At 44.8% G+C, this 20042-nt stretch overlaps 1 protein-coding gene across 2 annotated transcripts in view; it reads left to right on the forward strand.

Annotated features, from left to right (window-relative positions):
* FIG4 (FIG4 phosphoinositide 5-phosphatase) overlaps positions 1 to 5407 on the forward strand; it is a 97877-nt gene extending 92470 nt beyond the window's left edge. The window contains exon 23 of one of the 2 annotated variants that reach the window (XM_054569825.1): positions 4616 to 5407. In XM_054569825.1, coding sequence (XP_054425800.1) covers positions 4616 to 4793 — 178 coding nt within the window. In that variant the 3' untranslated portion in view covers positions 4794 to 5407. The remainder of the gene's footprint in view (positions 1 to 4615) is intronic. The other variant, XM_054569826.1, reaches the window with a different exon arrangement.
* Positions 5408 to 20042: the final 14635 nt, after the last annotated feature.

Genomic DNA, 20042 nt, shown 5'->3' on the forward strand with positions numbered 1-20042 from the left:
ATTACAGTTTTCTCCTGGAAAGTAGAGAAACTACTGAGAGAAATGACCTAATGATGACTATTAGCTGCAGATAAAGGAGCTGGCCAAGATGTCCTGCAAGGTCTCCTTCAGCTACACTAGTCTTTTGATTCTGTGACTCAGTCATGACCAAAAAAGAATGAGTTGGTGAGGTGCAAAAAAGCCATGGGAGGAAACTTGAAGTCTGTGGTAGCAACAGCAGGGACCACTGGAGGGGAATATATTGTTTCTAGAACCATTCAATTTTCTGGAAATGCCCAGTGGGGTTTGATATATGCCACAATGCTAATGGCAGTAACAGTGTAAGATTCTAACATATGGGAAAGTGTCACATATATACAGTTATTAAAATTAGACAAATAGTGTCTAGTTTTTCCATCACCAACTACAGATCATCATGACATTACTAAATTCAGAAGACATTTCAATCAGACCAATGAAATATTTTCTGGGTATAAGTCAGAAAAAAAAACTTCAGGAATTGAACTTTAAAAAGGACTCAAACATTAGTTCTGCATCCAAGTGTAAGATACGGTTATTAGCAGACGCGGTCAGATTTTAACCAAGCGAGTAATGCCACGTTTAAGAAAGAGCATCAGAGGCCACCCATAAGATTTTCTTTAAAAAAATGTGGTGCGTCTAATGGATTTCTTCCTGAAGTGTTGCTCTTCTGTGGACGGGAACTGCAGTTAAGGCTAAGCGTCATCATCCTCAGAGTCTGAGTGCACCAGCAACATGGGGCACGCAGCCCATAAATGAGCTGGCAAGTACATTATTCTAAATAAGTCTGTAACATTCCTTGAGGGGAAATACAGAGCTCTCCTTAAAGATGGAACTAGGAATTGTAAATAAAGAGAAATGAGCCTGCAAATTTGTGATTGTAGTATTTTATCTCCAGAAAAACAGCCAGCATTTGAATTAAGGTCAAGAGATCTTATGCCTTTGGGGGCTGTGAGGAGAAGCTAGAAAAAAAATAATCTTCCTCTGTTTATGGTCAAGAGAGAAATGTGAATCCTTTTGTTTTTCCACCAAGCGCAGTAATAAGCCAACTCTATTGGAATGAATAAAAAAAGTAGTCTCACAATTTCCGTATCATTTAGTGTAAATACTTTTTCTTTAAAATCCAGAAACAGATGCCATCTAAGCTAATAAAACAGACAATTCCATGTAGTATTAGAAATGTTACTGGGTTTACCTCCATCTCTGTTTGGTGGCTTCAGAGAAGAAATGCCAACCAGCAGCCCATTGTGAGGGTCTTGGGTGTTTTTATATTCTTTCCCCACCTTGGATATATGTAAGCCAGTGGGGAAATCATTAAGAAGTGTGTGGTGAATCTAATACTGTGCTTATCTTTACAATTAAATGTTAAATTATGCCTTCTCAATGTACAGAATGTGACAGTGTAGAATTTAAAAAGAAAGTTCTTGCTTTCATATATTCAATTCTGCTCATTATCCACAAATATGATATTATTTTAGATAATTTTGGTCTCCTTAGACCAAAGATTCTTAAACTTTGCCGGGTATCAAAATCACTTGGAGGGCTTGTTACAGCTTTGCCACCTCCCCGTCTCCGAGTGTCTGATGCAGTAGGCATGGAGTAGCCCTGAGAATTTATGTTCGTAACAAGTTTCTAGGCGACGCTCTGTGCTGCTGGTCTGGGGACCACACTTGGAGAACCAGCTGCTGCCCTAGCACTACAAGGAACTCATTCTGATTATGGGTTTGAATTAAGCTTCTTTTTGGCCCCAATCCATTAATAAACACTTTACCACTACAATTTTGTTGCTTAATACAGACTTTGAATCTAGAACAATAAAAAAGACATAGGAACAGTTGGTGCATTTTCTGACTCCCTACATTGTTTTGAAACCACAGTGAGGTGGTGTTGGAGCCCTGAACTCACCTGCCACTCATTTTAGTACCACTTAAGGCCAATGTCTGGCATTTCATATTTAGAGTGTGTGTAATGGTGCCATCACTCCACACGGCAATGGCGCAGTTTACTGAGAACGAGGGTGAGGGCTCCTGATTGGCTTACTGAAACCCAAGGCACTGGGTGGCAGGGGCTTGCCTGTGGCCCTCACTGTGGTCGCCCGGGTCCTCCTCCACTGTCCGTCCCTGGGCCCTGGTCCTCCTACAGCCGTCCTGCTGGGGTCTTCTGCTGAGGACTTTGAGGAACAAAGCAATGACCCGGTGACTTGGCGTTTTCCGTTCTCAGCTATCTTAAGGTTTAGTTCCCAGACCATATCTTTCTACATTCATTGATGTCTGGTGTGTTTTCAGCCAGTGTAAGATACGGTTATTAGCAGACGCGGTCAGATTTTAACCAAGCGAGTAATGCCACGTTTAAGAAAGAGCATCAGAGGCCACCCATAAGATTTTCATTAACGCGCAGGGGGTTCTGGGCAAAGGTCGGGCTTCAAAGGCTGGACAGAAACCATTAGTCGCATGTAAAAATTGACTTTAAATGTCTCATCTGTAAAATGGAGAGTATAATCCCTGTGCTAACTGCCTCCAAGATGGGTGCGAGATGGGTCCAAGATGGGATAATTATCTTATCTTAAATAAGATAATTATATGTGAAAGGGATTTGAGAAGGAGGAGATATTTGACAGGTATAGGTGGTGTGGTTCAGGAGGTGTTGTTATGGCTGGGGCTTTGATGACAATCTCTAAAAACGCTAACAGAGCCTCCCTTTTAAAGGTCGGGTTAAAATGGTTTGATCTGAATATTATCAACCATTAAAGGGTTTTAGCATCTCACTTTGAATTATGTAAATGACTGTAGAGTTGCTATGTTTTTGTGAGGGAAAATTGAGTTCATATATTAATCATCCCAATTATTTGCCATTGGAATGTGTCAGCCACAGGCGTTACAGTAACTGTGACTTTTTTGGAGAAAAGCACCCCCGCCAGGGGGAGTACGAACTGAGATTCAGAGTCTCAGGATTCTTTCGCCGGAGCCATTCATTGTGGCTAACTTTGAGTAAATCATTTTACCCTTTGGTTTTCAGGGACATAAATGAGGATGTGAAATTATCAAAGTGCTTTGAAAAAATGAGAGTATTTCATAAACTATACACCAAATTTGAATTGAAATATATTACAGAGATGAAAACAATAAAACAATTGAGGTTAGCCCCAGGGCCCCCGGCCAACCACACAGCCAGGCGCCCAGCGTGTCTCCCTGATTCCTCTGATAAGATGCACTTGGGCCAAGCTAGGTCCCAGCCAGCACAGCAGGTTCCGCAGATCTTCTCCCTGGGTCCTCCTGGAGCCCTTGTGTGGAGCGCTACCCTCCCAGCCCTGGGTTAGTGGCCGGTGTGTTAGTGCGCTCCCAAGCCCTAAAAATGTCTTCATGTCTTTAGGTTCCCATCCTGCCCCACCATCAGTGGCCTCTTGTTGACCTTCCACCCACACTGCGCACGTACTCACTCTGCGTCGCACCTCACTAGGTTGACTCATCCGGTGAGGACTTGCCTCCAGTGAAGAATGTAGTAACTAGTCATGCTCAACCTTGCCCGAGTAGAGGGTGTGTAAGACACCAGGCTGCATTTTGACATGGGCTTTCTGGAGACAGTGCCATTCCTAAGGAGTAGATGGCAATTTCAAGCACTACAGCAGGCTAGATGGGGTAGAAACAGAGGGGTATTTTTGAATAGAGAGATTCTTGGGTGCTTTTCAGATCATCTCAGAAAGGAAGGAAGCTGCCAATGATAGATCCACAGTCCCTCATCCTAAGGCCTGAGGCCAGGTGTGTTGCAGAATTCAGAATCTGGGAGATGTTAGCATACCAAGATGGTGCATAGGCCTAATAATGAGGCCTCGTCTGATAATTAAACACATTACTATTCACAGGAAGTGGGATGAGAATTGTCAGTTCATGTTAGGATGTGCCTCCAAATGGGTTTCAGTTGGATCAGGTTTTACCAGCAAAGTGACATTAGGCTATTAAAGCTTTTAGGATTTCAGAATTGCAGATAAGGAATTATGCACCTGTAATTATTAACAATGATTCACATTTGCTGAACACTTACAGTGTGCCAGGCATTATGCTAAATGGACACTTTACACACAGAGACTCATTTACTCCTCTCATCAACCTGTGTGGTAGGAATTATTAATTATCTTCTACTTCACTGACTCCTACTAAATCCTCCTTTAAAAAACTATTGATAACTGGTACAACTAATTAATGAAATCACTGAAGTTGTGGGTTACAAAGTCAGTATACAAAAAAAAAAAAAAAGATTGAGTGCCTACCATGTGGCCAAGGAGCAAATCGTTCCTCCGCTCCTGTGAGGGAGGCTGATGGGCGCACTGACAGGGGTGAGCCCGCAGCACTGGGAGCAGAGGAGCGGAGCCCTCCCAGCCTGTGCTTCAGGGAAGGCGTCCTGGCCAGGTGCTCCAGCTCCGGCCCCCAGGCCGAGGAGGAAGCCAGCAGAGAGAGGACAAAGGAGGCCACGGTAGCTCCTTTTTACTACTAAGTCTGCATGTTCAAGGTCAGCAGCTCTCAAACACTTTGAGACCACAGGTCCCTGTGGTCCTTCACGTTTTTTTCATTAATGTAGACCTCTCTTCTCTTCTCCTTTGTAGGACACCCATCTCAGCTTTCTCACAAGATAACATCTATGAAGTTCAGCCTCCAAGAGTAGACAGAAAATCTACAGAGATCTTCCAGGCGCACATCCAGGCCAGTCAAGGTATCATGCAGCCCCTCGGGAAAGAAGACACCTCCGTGTACCGCGAATACATCAGAAACCGCTACCTGTGAGGAGAGAGCAGGTCCCCGTGGTGACCCAGAGAGAGACCAACAAAGTCAATTTTCTGGTGTTGTAACCTGCTTTGTCTTATTTTAAGAGGGTAATTTCCTGCCAGTCCTTTACATCTGAAGGCTTTTCCTTTTTTTGAATTATAAATTATAGGTAATAAAGAAATTACTATTTTGCCATCATTGCCTTTGCTTTATTTTAAAAATACTTTGTTCAGAAATGCAGTCAATATAGTATCACACTATGACAGTAAGAAATTAACCGGTGTTTCTAGAGCGCCCGCTGTATGCCAGGCACTATGGCAGAGTCTAGGAGCAGCACACTAAACAAAAGAGACCAATGAACTCCTCTCTTGTGCAAAATGAAGTCAGATTATTTTTCTTTGTAGTTAACATATTTTTTATTTATTCTAAGGGTTTTTATGTTAACTTTGTGTTTTGATCAAAAATGTATTACTTTGAAAGTCCTGAAATATCTATGGATAAAGGGACAAGATGTGAACAAAGTACTCTAATTATTCAGGGAAAAGGAACAAATGGGGCCAAATATTGGTCATTGTAAATCTGAGAAAGAGTAAACAGGAGTTCTGTGGACTATTGTTACAATGTTTCTATAGATACAAAATTACATAAAAATAAAACATTAAAATGAGTTACCTGTGTAACTTTTGTAGTGTGCCAGTGTGTTACATCATGTTACATTTGGTGTCCAGTCAGGATTGACTCATCACATGCACACATGGTGTGTTCTCTGTTTAGTTAAACATAACATGGACGACTGCCTGCATTTTGTAACAGTATAACACAAACGATTTGATATCATTATGTCTATGCTTTTCCCCCCAAGTTATCTCACTTCTCCCTCCTCATAAATAAAATAGAGAAGAAAACCAAGATTCTGGATTTCTGTGGAAGATTCTACATTGCAGAGCCAAGTTAAGCCCCTGAAAATAGACTTATTTGATTGATGTTGTTATAAAAACAGGATTAAAAATGGCAAAATAATAAGCAAGAGGGATTTGGTGTTGTCTGGTCACAATGAAATTGCTTCGAGTGGCCAGAGAAGGCCTAATGTTGCAAACATGCTTTTCTTGAAGTCACGTTTTTGCCCTTTTAAAATACATTCAAGTTTAAAAATACATTCTCTTTTTTCTGAGTTGCCCCCCCTGGCATGTTTTATTTGTTTTGTTGAGATAAATACCGCTTCTCAATCTCCCCTGCCTAACAACAATACAGCTAACTGCTGATTGTTATGGTTAAATGAATCCTTTGTTGAAGGAAAAATTATTTTACTTCCTTATTGAGACTTACTCTGCTCCCTTTGGAAGAGGCAACAGGTTCTGGAAGCCGCACGTGTTTTGCTGCGCTCCCAGCATAGGTCAGGCTTCTAGCCGCACATGAGCAGCTTCCTTCAATAGACTCTTGAAGCCCCTTTTCATTTTCAGACGCTGGAGGGCCATTTACTAATAAAAAGCAGTAAGCTATCATTTAACTTACTACCCACACACAAAATATTTTTATGGGTTTATTTCTTAAGTATATTCATCTGAGAGGACTCCAATGTAATTGCCATCCAATTGGTAAACAAGAACTAGGATCTGAAATCGGTCCTCGGCAGTTGAAGAGAAAATCACAAAACTAAAGCACTTGCATTGGTTTATAGAGAAAAAACAAGGGCCGGGGAACAGGATTTGCTGAATTAGGCAGCAGCTAGTGTGCTCCCTAGATGGTGAGGGGAGTGTCACAAATGCTGTGGCCTCGAGGGTAGTTGCAGAAACAAGGAAAGCACCTCCATCTGCATTTTTTTTTTTTTTTTTTTTGCTGCTATAAAGCAAATGATTCCAGCACTTTCTTACCATCATTTTTCCTTAAAAAAATGGGAATTATAATTTAAACACAAATTTTCTTTTCTCTTGTCCCTTTCCGTCCCATCACACCAATAATTGTACTTCAGAGGTAGTTGGGCTGGTGATATAATTTAGTATCTGGTCCCAAGGTGGGAGAATAGCTAAGACAGGCACATTCCAAAGACCCTGCACTTAAGGAAGAGTGGTGTCATGGTGTCCCCTGTGGCTGCAATGACTGGGTGGGTCTCCGACTGATTTCCTGTGGGGAGGGAGTATGTGCTTACATTTGTGGGGGGAAGCTCTCTGGCTAGGTCAGGAGATGTTTCTGGAAGTGTTGGGAGGAAGGACGAAGGTTGTGTGTGTGCTGGGCAGCTAGGGTTTGCGTGTGCACCTGCTGTTTTGTCTAGTACATCTGTCTTCTGAGGAGTGCCGCCCCTGCACACCTCACCATGATCCCTCCTTCTGATCTAGCGTCTTTAGGTCAGGGCAGGAGAGTGAGATGAAACTCCTCTCTGCTTCTCCTGTCCTTGAGCACCAGCAGTGTGCAGGGAGCCATGCTAGCTGCTGGGGTTGAATGAGTTAAGGATGAGGGAGGTCGTTCCTTGTCCTGTGGACTCCACAGTGTACAGGGAAAGACAGCTGTATGAACAATCTACTACAAAATAGCTTCTCAAGATCACTTCTCTGTACAAAGCACCTGGGCCCCCAAGGAGAGTGTAACTAAATTTCGAGGGAAATGAGGGAAATTTTTACCGAACTTGGTTTTAAGAGAATGACTAGAAAATTGACACATAAAGGTAGCAGAGAGGGCATGGAAATGAAAAATGGAAATGAGGAATGCAGACTATTTAGGGGCCAGAAACTCATTAGACCTTGCTGGACATGGGCGTGGTGGTGGAAGGAGAGGAAGACAGATGAGGAGGGAAGGGTTGGAGATAAAGTTGGAAAGATTATGAAGGGCCTAACCCAGTGGTTCTCAAATTTTTGCTCTCAGAACCCCATTACAATCTTTAAGATTATTGAAGATCCCAAAGAGCTCTTGTTTACATGGTCTTATCTATCGATATTTACCACATTTAGAAACTGGAAGTGATAGCTTTTAAGTAGGTATTAATTTATTTAAAATAATAGAACCCATCACATGTTAATGTAAATAGCATATTTTTATGGAAAATAATTCCCCAAACAAAACATAATAAACCCATCACCTGTCAAATAGCATTTTGGGGGGAGTAAAAAGTAACTTTTTCAAAACAAAAAGAATTAATGAAGATTGGCGTTCTTTCATATTTCAAATCTTTTTAACATCTGGCTTAACAGAGGAAAGCTGGATTCTTATGTCTTCTGTACTCAGTCTGTTTTGATATATTGTTTTGGTTAAAATATATGAAGAAAATCCATCTTCAAACAGGTAAGTTGGAAAAAGGAGTATTTTAATAGTCTTTTTATATTATTATAGATATTGTTTCTTACCGCACAAACACTCATTAAGTGGTAGTTTCTTAAAGGTTATTTGCATTGTGGAACCTGAAATTGTGTCAGTGAGCTTTTCGCAGTGCATGACATTAAAATCTGTTGGTCTTTCTTGTTGTTAGAATGGATCCGTTATCCATGCTCGATTTTGTAGCAACGTGCATTGGTCATTTGGAAAGTATTGGCTCACTGAGTTAAACAGATCTTCCAAATGTTGCCAAGTGCAAGTATAGCCAACCTTAAGCATTAGGAAGCCACTAAGTGCCAAGTACATAGTGGTGGATATAAGTTTTCCAAAATTCTAATGTTTGCTTAAAAGCTCAAATTTTATCATTGACAACCAAATACTGCCAATTTTCCATGGAATGCCAGGCAACCTCACTTTATTCATATTCAAGAATAAAGGCTGCCAAATAACCAGGCCTGATAACTGTAGTTTGCCTGACAGTCCTTTCAAGTAAAAACAGTCTTCCTTGAAAAGAGTGGCTAGTTTAGCTCAAAACTCAACCAGTTACAACATTCCTCAAGGTAGCTGTTGTGTCTGGGTATGCTGCTCAAATGCTTTAGGTGCAAATGCTCTATTGTCACACAGAATAGTTCAAAGACTGTACTCAAGGGTGGGAACTTCATAAAATTAATCACTTTTACTGCTTTATCGAGGGCATTCTTCAGTGACGCGGGCGGCTTACCTGCTGCGATTGCCGGGCAGTGAGGCACGCCCTGCTCCCGTGCAGTTGGTGCCCCTGCCTTGATTTGTGCTCAGGCTCCACCCATTTCACCCCCGTGGTTTTTGAACAATCAGTGGCTAATGTCAGCACAGTGAGAAAGGCAACTAACACCCTCGTATCACTATGAAAATAGTTTGACTTGGCCGACTCCCTGAACGAGTCTGGGGAACTCCTATGGACGCAGTGGCCATGTTTTGAGAACTACTGTGCTAAGACATTACAGGTTTTGAGTGTTCACTTGTGGGCAGATGGGACCATCGAGGGTCTTGAAGAGAATGCCTGGGTGGGACACATTCTCCTCTGAGAGCTGACAGCATCATGGCTTCTTACAGTGCTGAGCACACTGTTCCGTGGGGTGTGTCAGGAGTCTGTCTCCCCAGGAAGGCTGAGCATCATGAGAGCAGAGCCTGCCGCGCTCACCTGCACCTCCCGGGCCCAGGGCCCTTAGTAAATGCTGTTGAGTGAGTGCTCCGAGGGTGGCTTTTGTGGCATTGTGACACTGCAGGCTCAGGATCAGTGGGAGATGTGAATCATCCTGTTGCCTTTGAGTGTCTGACCCATTTAGAAAAATGTTAACTCATGCCTGTTTTAAAAGGCATGTGAGGGAGGTTAGACTGCGCCTTCCTTTAACCCCTTACTCCCCAACCTGCTGCACGATTCTGCTGCCAGCGGGGGTGTTCTGAGCACAGTAGGGGCCTTGTCTTTCTGGAGGAAAAAGGTTTATATGAATATACATTTTGTTTTTATGTATCACATCTAAAAGAATCAGCTAGTGAAAACCTTAATTTTGTTGGATTTGATCATTGAAACATATTAAAAATTATCTTGCCAATGTTGAAAATTCTTAACTCTACTTTTTTGTCCCTATTGTTTGCTTTTGTTTTTGTTTTGTTTTGTTTTGTTTTTTCCTAGCAGGGGAAGGTAGACTAGAGATTATATTAATGTGCTGTTTTTTATTATTTTCTTAGCTGTGGAAAATTATAGTGTAACTTTCCACTTCCAAATGAACTAGGTATACGGGTCTGTTTTTTCCAAGAGATACAGATAAAAATTTTAAGTTTGGCTTTGACTCAATAAAAGCTAATGCCTCTGAAAAATCAATTTGAGAAAAGATACCACATGTCGGCAAATCACGTGTGATAAAAACCTTAATGAATCTCTCTTCCCTGATTATGAAGTCATCTTTAATTCAGTTCAATAAAACATTTAATTTTGCCTGTATCTTCAGAGAGAGAAATTCACAGGTCAAGTTGTTCACAGAAAACATTAAGAAATGGAAGCAAATATATGACTCTTCTAATCATCATTTCAGGCCAATTAAGCTTGCGTTAAAAAATCTATTTTATATTTTCCTCATGAAATCTTTGGGATTATAAAATTAAATGTCTCTATAAACCTTCCGAGAGTCTTGAACATTAAAAAAATTGTTCAAGAAACTCAATTTACTACCTGCATTAAGGACTCCGATTTTACATACTTACTAGGGAAAATTCATTACTATTTTTAAACAAAATCCGCTTGTCGGGGGTTTGGCGACCACAGTGAAGGGGCTGCTCTGGATCTGAGTCAGAACTGGCTGCACGTGGCGGGGTCCCACACCTACACTAAGCCAGGGGATTTGATGTACACCAGGGCGCTAGGACCATCCAGGGGTATGTGAAACTACTCTTCTCTTTAATAGAGACACTAATCTCCGCCTCATGCCATGAGGTGTGATATTTTATGATGCACAATCTTGGCCCATTAGGAAGGAGCTCCGTTAAAGATTTCTACTTGGCCCACCCCACTCTGAGAACTCTTAACCCGTAGTCCAAGGATTCAATGGGGACATTACTCCAACTGCCAAGTATGCAGTTCCAATCATACATTCAAGGCCTGGGGAAGTGACAGTCACGGACCCAGTGGGCCCACAGAGAGCTGGACTTAGCAGGCTGCTCTCCGTTTATCACCTGGCCTCTGTGCGCCCTCTCTCTAACGGCAGGCCCGGGGTCAGTGCCATCTCAGACCTGTGATCGGAGTGTCTGCAGAGTTCCCTCTCCCCATTGGCCAGGCACTCAAGTAAGTGGCCAGCGGTCACCTGGGGGAAAGCCAGGAGGAACTGCCATGGAATATACTTGCTGTGTGTTGTGGCAGCCTTCCTTCTACAGATGCAGCCCCTTCTTCAGTCAGGGGCTTACTAAGTCAGAAAGTTGCTCAGGTCTGGGAACCGAGTAATGGCCTGACTTTTTAGTGGGGTGTCCTCAGGTTCCTGCTCTCTCATTCTTTCTCTGGTTGTTAAGCAGCTTTCCCATTCGTTGCCCATCTATGTTTTTCCCCGGGACATCATGCTTTCTCACCTTCACCTTGCGGGCTGTCCCCCGTACTGATCATTACAGCAATTGCAGCCTCCTGGCTCTGGCGACAGTGCAGCTACCTGAGCTTTGCCGTTTCAGGACCGCACTATCCCCATGGTTATTATTTGATTTTCATTTTAAAAAGTCATCTGACACCCAGAAAAATACGATACGTAAAAATCCTTAGGTCATTTTAAATGCATATTTTAGATTCCCTTTTTAGCAGTTGGAATCTGATTGAATGGAAGGTGTACCGCCAGTTCGACCAACATTTTTCTGAGTCTTTAGGGGTTCCGGGCATGCAGAGCTGCAGAACTTGAAACATTCCGAGGCCGGGCTCCGCCCTAGAAGGAGCAGGGCAACAGCTCCCGGCGCTGCCCGACTGCTGCTCGCCTTAGACAGGGGCCAGAGCACCCCCATCTGCTGGACATATTCCTCGGGGCCTCAGAGCAGAGTGGACACAGTGCTCTTGATTGCCTTGGCTTTCTGACTATTCCATTTAACAGCTGTCAGCTCTGCGGGGTTCTCATGAAATCTGGTGATGAGGCGGTTACTTTGTATGTGATAATGCAGAGGTCAATTTCAAGTTAAAAACTGTCAGCAATAGTAGCTGTCTCTTTATTTGGGAAACATGTTCAGGAATTAGCATGTTGAAATGTGCAATGGGGCAAACATTTCTCATGAAGGATTCCACAGCTGGGCTCCTTCTTCTGTGAGAAAGCAGCGCTCTTGGGGCTCTGGTAGAATGCAGAGCCACACCCAGCCTTGATGGCCAGGATCGCAGGGTAAAGATCGCGAAGGAAGGAACCCTGCAGGAAGGTGGAATCCTAGTGCCTGTGTCTGGCCAAGGGGAGCTCCAGGGCATGGGAGGCAGCCCTATCAGACAAACCCTGGGGGACTGAAGAAGTCCTCTGCCTTACGATTGAGCCACAAATCTTGACGCTCCCAGGGATGAGTGTTCCAGAGGGCTTTCTGAACCAAACACTCTCTGCTTGGATATCCTTTCCGCTAGCACTTTGATTTGTCCCACAGGCACAGCTTCTGGGCATCAGCCTTGCCCATCCCCCACCACACAACCACCAGCCACCTATGTGACTCTTCCTATCTGAAAAGGCTCCCAACCTACTCTACCTGAGCCCGCCCCCCACCCCCCAAAGATGATGAGAAGATGGCTACCTAACTATTGTGAACGCTTTTTCTTTTTTTTCTCTTTTTCTTTTTTTTCTTTTTGGTGCATCAGCTATGTGTAGGCTTGATGGACATGACAGAGAAACTGCAGAATTAGGGACCAGATGTGCCCAAATGTGTCTGCCAGTTACAAGAAGAAAAAGGCAGCTTTTGTCATGGACAAAGTTGGCCCATTATAGGATTAGACTTCAACCCCTACTATGTGCCAGGCTCTTTGCTAGAGACTGAGAACACACTAGCAAGCAAAACAGAGTTCTTTTCCTTAAGGAGGTGAAAAGGACACTTGGAACCCATAATGGTAAGCATGGCATGATATGGTAAGTATCAGTAAGACTGGGCGAGAGCGCACAGGAGGGCACCCGGGCCAGCAGCACTTGGCTGGTTCGGTAGAGAGAACACTGGAAACAAGGCTTTATGTGGACACATTATGTAGAGGTTCTTCCGTGGTGCAGGAACACCTTCACAAATATGCTGTCCCTCTTTGATCAGTGTATATAGCTAATTGAACGACCACTGAGTGTCCAGAGAGCAGGGTGTGTTCTGAGACAGAATTGAAAGGGGCTGGTTGGGCAGCGTGGTGTGGAACAGGCAACAGGGGAGAAGTGGAGCACAGTCCCGTGTCCTCCAAGGAGAAAATGTCCACAGACAGGACTGTAGGAGAGCTTGGCCCCAGGGCACTAAAGAGGTGTCCAGGCAGCAACCATTCTGTTCAAGCCGCAAAGCCGCCCTGAAGGCAATGATGGCGATGGAACAATCAGGGCGCAGCATTGCAGTAAGGATTGCGTTGCAAAGATTGTTGGCGGGTTTTGCATTGTTCTCATTTTTGACACCTTCACAAACATCACCAAGCCTTTCAGTATTAGAAAGGATGCTGTGATCACACATGAAAAGTTGAGAATTGCTGCATCATAGTCTAAGGTGTTGCACTTTCTGCTTCCAACATCAGAAACGACGCACAGCCCAATCTGAGCCTGTTTCCTGCCTCTTCTTTGCTCTGAGAGGGTAAAATCTCACCCAGTGAAAGAACAAGGTAAACTTTTCCATTTGCTGTAAATGACCAAGCAATTTCTCTACCCAGTTTTTGAAAGATCGTTTTCATTATGAGAGTTTGACTTCAGTCCCTCTTTCTGAAGAAAGGGCAGGGGAGATATGAACAGTTTCTTTGGTGCTACAGGCAACAAATTATCCACAAAAATTTTCAAGGCAGGAGCCGTGTGCGAACATGACCACTGGCCACAGTCTTCTTGTGGGTTGGCTGCCTGAGGAGAGGGGCTGCCTACATCCCTGCAGTTTTTGTCCCCAGGTCTGGCATTGACCCATAACCTCACAGGCTGGAGTGCTCTGAAGACTCCACTCTTTGGGGACCAAGACACTGAACTTGAAAAATCACCACTCACACTGCACTCAGCCCAGCCAAATGCCCCCGGTTTCCCCATCGGCTAGCACAGATGGTCTGGTCTGAAGTGAGGTCTTCCCGGGTGACTCCCAGGGCACCAGGAAGCCGGTGAATGGAGTGGACTCTCCAGGAGACTGAGAGGCAGTTTAGAGCCATAAAGGGCCTTTGGAAATAGCATTTCTCTCTCCAGATACTCTTAAAGGACTACTTATGTATCCCGGCCATCAAGTCCAAGTTTAGATTAATTCACTCTCCTCAAGTCAACCCTGCTCAGCAACGGCAACTCTGCCGCTGGGCTCTACCTTGCATGGAGTTGTCTCTGCAGGGAAAGGGCAGATAAGTTCAAGTACAAGTTTGATTTTCAGGGCTTTGAATATGTTCTCAGTCGAATTCTCACAAGTCTATTGTCGACACTATTACAGATGTACCTCCTTTCCTTCTCTTTGCCTCCACCCACCCACCCAGCCACACCCCGCGCCCCAACCCCTGCCATCTTCACATCAACAATAAAAATTTTTTAAAAATTAATTCTCACAAGTCTATGAGATACTTGTTTTCTTTGTGATGGGAGACTATATGGGGAGAGTACCCTTTCCCCTGATAGTTACTCTTTTACTCCTTCTCCCCCCTCAGCCAGGCCAATTAGGGACAACAGCCATTGCAAAGGAAACAAGGGGAGCATTTCTTCTTGGTTCCCATGAGCCAGTGACATGAGCAGTCTATTGGAATTGCTGAATTGTTTGAGGATTTGAAAAAGAGAAAGAGGGATTCTCTTTTTCCTCTCCACCCCCCACTCCCACACACACGCTAGGAAAAGGTCGTAGAGAAACGACAATACACTTTGGAAGGTCCTGGAGACATGGGCTGTGGTCACAACAGTGTCTCTCATTCCACATGCTCTCCTTACAAAGTGACTGGGATTGTCTTCTTAAAAGGAACTGGGGTCTATGTTCCCCCCGCCCTGCCAATGTGGGCAGACTGGAGGCCGTGGTAGCGGCAACATCGTGTGGATTCTGAAACTAGTTCTTAAAAGGCCATGCGGCTCTGCTTGGGAGTGGAGAAGCTTGCCTATGAGCCCCAAGCAGACAAGCTTTGGGGAAGCCAGGCCACACGGAGGGGTCTCGGGGAAGGGTCCTGGCCAGTGGTCCAGCAGAGGTCCTCACTGACGGCTGCCATCCACAGCCACACATGAGAGGGAAGAAGCCTCCAGATGACTCCAGACGTCAGAGCAGAGAGTGGGAAGATGTTCCCATGTGTCTTGTGTGAATTCCTGACCCATAAATTCCAAGAACATTAAAAAAAAAAATGGTTGTTTTAAGGCACTAAATTTTGGGCTAATTTGTTATGCAGAAATACCTAGAGCAGGGCTTGGCCGTCCTTTTCCAGAGCTGGGAGAAGTGATACATCCTAATGGTGGGTTTGAGGATTCCAGAACAAGGGATCTACGTTTCCTGAGAGCTCTGGAGTAAGAACTCAGAAACAGAAGGGCTGCGTGGTAGTAGATAGGGCCTCGGGCCGCCACTCAGGTTCTAGAAACCTAGCATGCTCCAGAGTGAGTAGGACAATCCCTCTACCCACAAGCATGGCACAGATGGGAAGAGATAGGAAAGGAGCGGTCACCTGTGTGGGCAGATGGCCAAGGTCAGATAGAATGGTTCCGAACAAGCCCACATGGGCAGATGGCACTGAGGGGCAAATGCTGCAGCCCCAGCGAATGCTTGGCAATACGTAAGGCCCCAGATGGAGACACAGCTAAAAATCCTTGGGCTGTGCAGTGCATGGACCACAGGACCCTTCTGGATTCCCAGGATCAGAAACCAGGAATGAAAGTTTGATCCCAGGAGAGAACCAGTGTGCTCAGAAGAGGTAGAAATTCTTTATATGTCTATATTTCAGGCATGTCTCCCACATGGTAGGCCTTAGGTGGGGGTAGTGTAAACACGCTTCTCTGGCTTTGCTTTTCAGAAAACTAAGAATCTCGGATGTCAGAAGAATGGTTGCATGAGAGATCTCCTTGATCCCTCCCCTTGAAGTGTCAACAATTTGAATACCTATAATTCAACAAAAGATTCCCTGTTTAATACACAAACACATCTGAGAGATCGGTACATTGAAACATTTGAGAGATTTTTTTTTCTCTTGTAGTATGTTAATGTCATAAACAGGATGATTCTCTAATGTAATGTAAAATCATTCTTATATTCCTGAAATAAAGTCTACTTGGTTATGAAAACACAGAAAGAAAGAAAACCAAGAATCTCATGTTAAGCCCTACCTATCTATAAAGGGCCCACAGTTAGTGCAGAGGAGGCCATGGGGAGCTTGGGTGGCGTTATCTTGGACAGCAGAAGGGACAGGGGTGAGCTGCTGGTGCTGCAGGAGGGTGGGCCCCCCAGCACTCCCCTCCTGCCCTGCATTGAGCTGCCAGCACCTGGGGGAAAGGCTGATGGGACTCGCACAGGGCCCAGCCTAGGAGAGGAACGGCTGCACGGTCTGCTCGGACGGAACGGCCTCTGAACTTCCTGGTGAGATCCCTGAACTCTGTTCCAGCAAGTCCCTGGTCAAGTGAGCCTTGGAAGTCACAAACTGCAGACGGATGTGGAGCCTGCAGAAGGGACAGAAGGTTTGTCGCGGTGACCTGTGCCAACCAGAGGCCGATTACAGAGGGGACGGTGGGTGTCTAGCAGATTGACAACCATGTTGGACCTCCCATTGACCCAGTGCCCCCAGGAACATGTTGGGGGAGGGCACAATCCTCAAAAACATGACTAAGCAAAGACACTGAAAGGGTTCAGAACATGCCATCTCCAAATATGCCACTCTGGCATGCTGGTTATTTTGAGAAGAAGACAGTTGAGAAATACCAGATACAGGAAGGGCTCTCTGACCTCCTCCTTCCTACCTAAAAACAGGGCATAAATTTCCTGTGAAAAGGCGCCCCCCTCCACCATACCTGGAAGAGAAGAACATTCTTATCCCTGGAAATCGGGAGTCAACACATAGATGACTGTACAAACCTCCCGAAATAACTTCTGCTTTCCATCAATTACCCTCATATATTTCCCAGTCACTTTCCCACAATTTACTGCTCTGCCAAATCCCTTTTTCTTTGTTTTGTTGTCTCCACAATTTATCATTTTTGTTAAAATGTTATAGAAGATCTATGGCCCATTCACTTATTTAAGTCTCCATTACTTACATATGAAGGCCTCTGTGTACACATAAAAATATCAACATCGAATACAACTCATGTGCTCTCCTCCTGTAGATCTGTCTTCTGTTATTTTAATTCTCAGGTCCAGTCACAGAACCTAAGAAGGCAGAGAAAAAGTCTTCCCTCCCTGACAGCACAAAAGTAATGGGAAGTAAGTCTCCATCACCTTTGGGGGATGTGGGGACCAAATATAGAAATGGGGTTCCAGAGAAACAAATAAATGTATTTTATATACACCTGAGTTTGGGGTCTGAGATTTGTACTAACTGTCACAAGTTGGCTCCCCAAATACCACCAGCAGAATCTGTTGATGAGACAAAGCTGAGTTGATTTCCTTGATGCCATAGGAGAGAACACCATCCCATCTTGGCAGTGCCTCAGAGTGGGGAAGGGGAAGGTCAGGGCTGATTTTCCTTAAGGAAAATCTGCTGTGCCTTTACCCAGCACTGCATTGTGCCAAGTAGTTTCTCCCACCTCCCCTGAGAAGTTACCACCTGAGAAGTTTGGAACCCCTTTGTAAGGCTGCCTTCCTGCGAAATATATAGCTCTCTGACCAACACAGGTGCTACAAGGCTTGGCATTACTGTACCAGATTAACTGGCACCAAGCAGCAGGGATCCATGGCCTTTTCTCCAGCCTCTTCTGTGGAAGGGAAGGCACCTACCACATGCCCCAAGGTACACCATGCTTAGGCTTCAGGGCTGATTCTTTCAATCATTCATTTGAAAATCACATTATGCCTGCCTTTGGTCAGAGGAATTGTGGGCATGTAACATGGAATATCGGAGTCCCCAAAAGGGGGAAAACCCTCACTAACCAGGCTTGGGGAAGGGGAAACAGAGCAGGGCCATCAAGAGTTAATTTGCATATCTAAAGAACTTGGCCAGTGTTTTAATAGGGGTAATAGCTGTGCCTGCGCTCTAGGAGCCAGGGAGATGGGCGTGACTCTAACCGTGATGCTCCGGGAAGTGGTTTCCCAGCTACTTGCGCCTGTGCAGGCAGCTTGGAAGTGGTTCCTACATCACAGGTCCACACCTGCCTGGACTAACAATGGCAGCCGAGAAGGGCGGGTGGTGCCCAGAAGGGCAGATGTAACCCAGTGTGGGAGGAGTCAGAAATGGGGTAATGGAGGAAGACCCACGCTGGGATTTAAACCCAAGTGCAGGACAGCCATGCTGTCTTGGCCACACAGTTTGAAAGAATGCAGAAGGACCCCCCAGGCCACCATAAGGAAGTGCCATGCGATTTTGGATTAAGAGAAGGAGCCTAACCAAGAGCAGATGACTGGAGCAAGGTGGAATACACATGGGAATCTGCCCAGCTAAGCTACAGACTTCTATTTCTTTTTCTGAGAGACGGTACTCCTGACTGTCCTGGTCTGGTAAAGGGAGCAGGACTATGTGATTATAGTTGTTTTATTGTTTCTAAAGGGAGTGGAATGTAATAGCAGAATTCCACCATTATTCTAAACCTGTGTAACTTTTGAATACATAATTCCATTCCTTTTCATAAGACTCTGGCATTGGGAGACATGGGTTTTTGGCAGTGGGCAACAGAACCCAGAAGAATAGAACCCAGAGTGGCTCTGTTTCAGGTGGATTAGTGTTAAGAACTTGGTGAGCTTTTCTAATTCTGTTTAGGACAAAGCCAGGGGGAATGTTTTATTTGAACCAAGCCATTAACAAGAGAAAACAGAGCAAGACAACCAGAGTAGAAGGTTACACAAAAAGTTGGTGTTTGATTCTGACATCAAACTGCTGTCTGGGCATTCAAGCCATTACGCATAGACTTTCCAACTCTGACTTCACTGGAAAAGAAAATATCAGATGTGTTTTACAGTACTGGATGAAATGAGGTGAGACTCCTTGAGGGAAAACTATTACTGTAGAGTTAAAATGTCATTGCCTTTCCTGATTCTTGTAATTAACATCTGCAGCCTCATTCTGGGGAAGATGATGAGTTTTCGTGCTTTACAAAATCTGGAGGACAGTGACCTTAGCCCGTGATTACTGCTGCCTGCTTTGCCTGAGGGCCTGAGCCACCAGTCAGTTGCTTCTCCCCCTGGAGCCCACCTTTGTTTCCTAGATCTAGGGCAGTATTGCCAGGATGGGTGATCCAGCCCCTGTCCTCCCAGCAGGGCAGGTGGGGAAATAAAAGATGTAAAATTACAGCTGGTCATTGTGGTGGAAGAAAAATGCAAGAGGGAGAGAGAAAAAGGAGGAAGTAGAGGGCTTGTGGAGAGTCGCCTAGTGCTGGTAGTCTCAGGAGCCATGACTTGTCACCCAGATCACTTAGCTCTGGACGTGACAGTGGACACATTCCTGGGTAGGAACGGAAACAGTATGTGCAGTGAAATTCTGCCATGCATGCAAGTGGGGTCTGAAAACTCCAATTGTCCAAATGCTAGATTAGCAGAAAACTCTTTTCAGCCTGAGTTGCCACATAAAGCACAGAAACAGAGTGAAACTTACACACAACCGACTAAGCAAGAAACTCAAAGTCCCAAGTGATTGAGGGCATCTCCTCCCAAAGCCCTCACGCCCAACCCACGCCCTCCTTCTTGTCCCTCTTCCCCAGGAAGAGAACTTAATTCCACCCTTTGAGGACAGGGCTACACAGAGGATGGGGGCCAGTCGCAGTGCAGCCAAATTCCCTCCAAGCTGGCGTTGCTCTTGGGCGCATTACTGGGGGAGTGTACTGTACGGGGGGTGAGGGGCAAACTGAGTAGAGTTCCTGTTGTCCCCTCCTCTCCTCTCCCAGAACCCACTTAACGCCTTTGAGCCTTCTGGTCGTGGTACTACCGTGGTTTTCCTGGTTGAAAAACAACCTTCCCCCCTCCAGCCTCTGGGCTAATGTTGGTTTTACATATTTAGTCACTATTTCATTTGTTCGCCAAAGGAGTGCCTATTCTGTGTTAGGCGGGTGCTGGGAACTAGAGATACAAACACTTTCTGCCTCTTTAACAGGAGTCCTTTAGTGTTTGAGGGTGAGCAATCTTTAAATGTGCACACACAAGTAGATATTGAGCACTTACTATGTGTCAAATGCTGTTCCAAACATTTGATATGTGATA

This window comes from Pteronotus mesoamericanus, unplaced genomic scaffold (genome assembly GCF_021234165.1).
Source record: "Pteronotus mesoamericanus isolate MK-2021 breed Mesoamerican mustached bat unplaced genomic scaffold, CSHL_Meso_final contig_20, whole genome shotgun sequence".
Classification (NCBI taxonomy): Eukaryota; Metazoa; Chordata; class Mammalia; order Chiroptera; family Mormoopidae; genus Pteronotus; species Pteronotus mesoamericanus.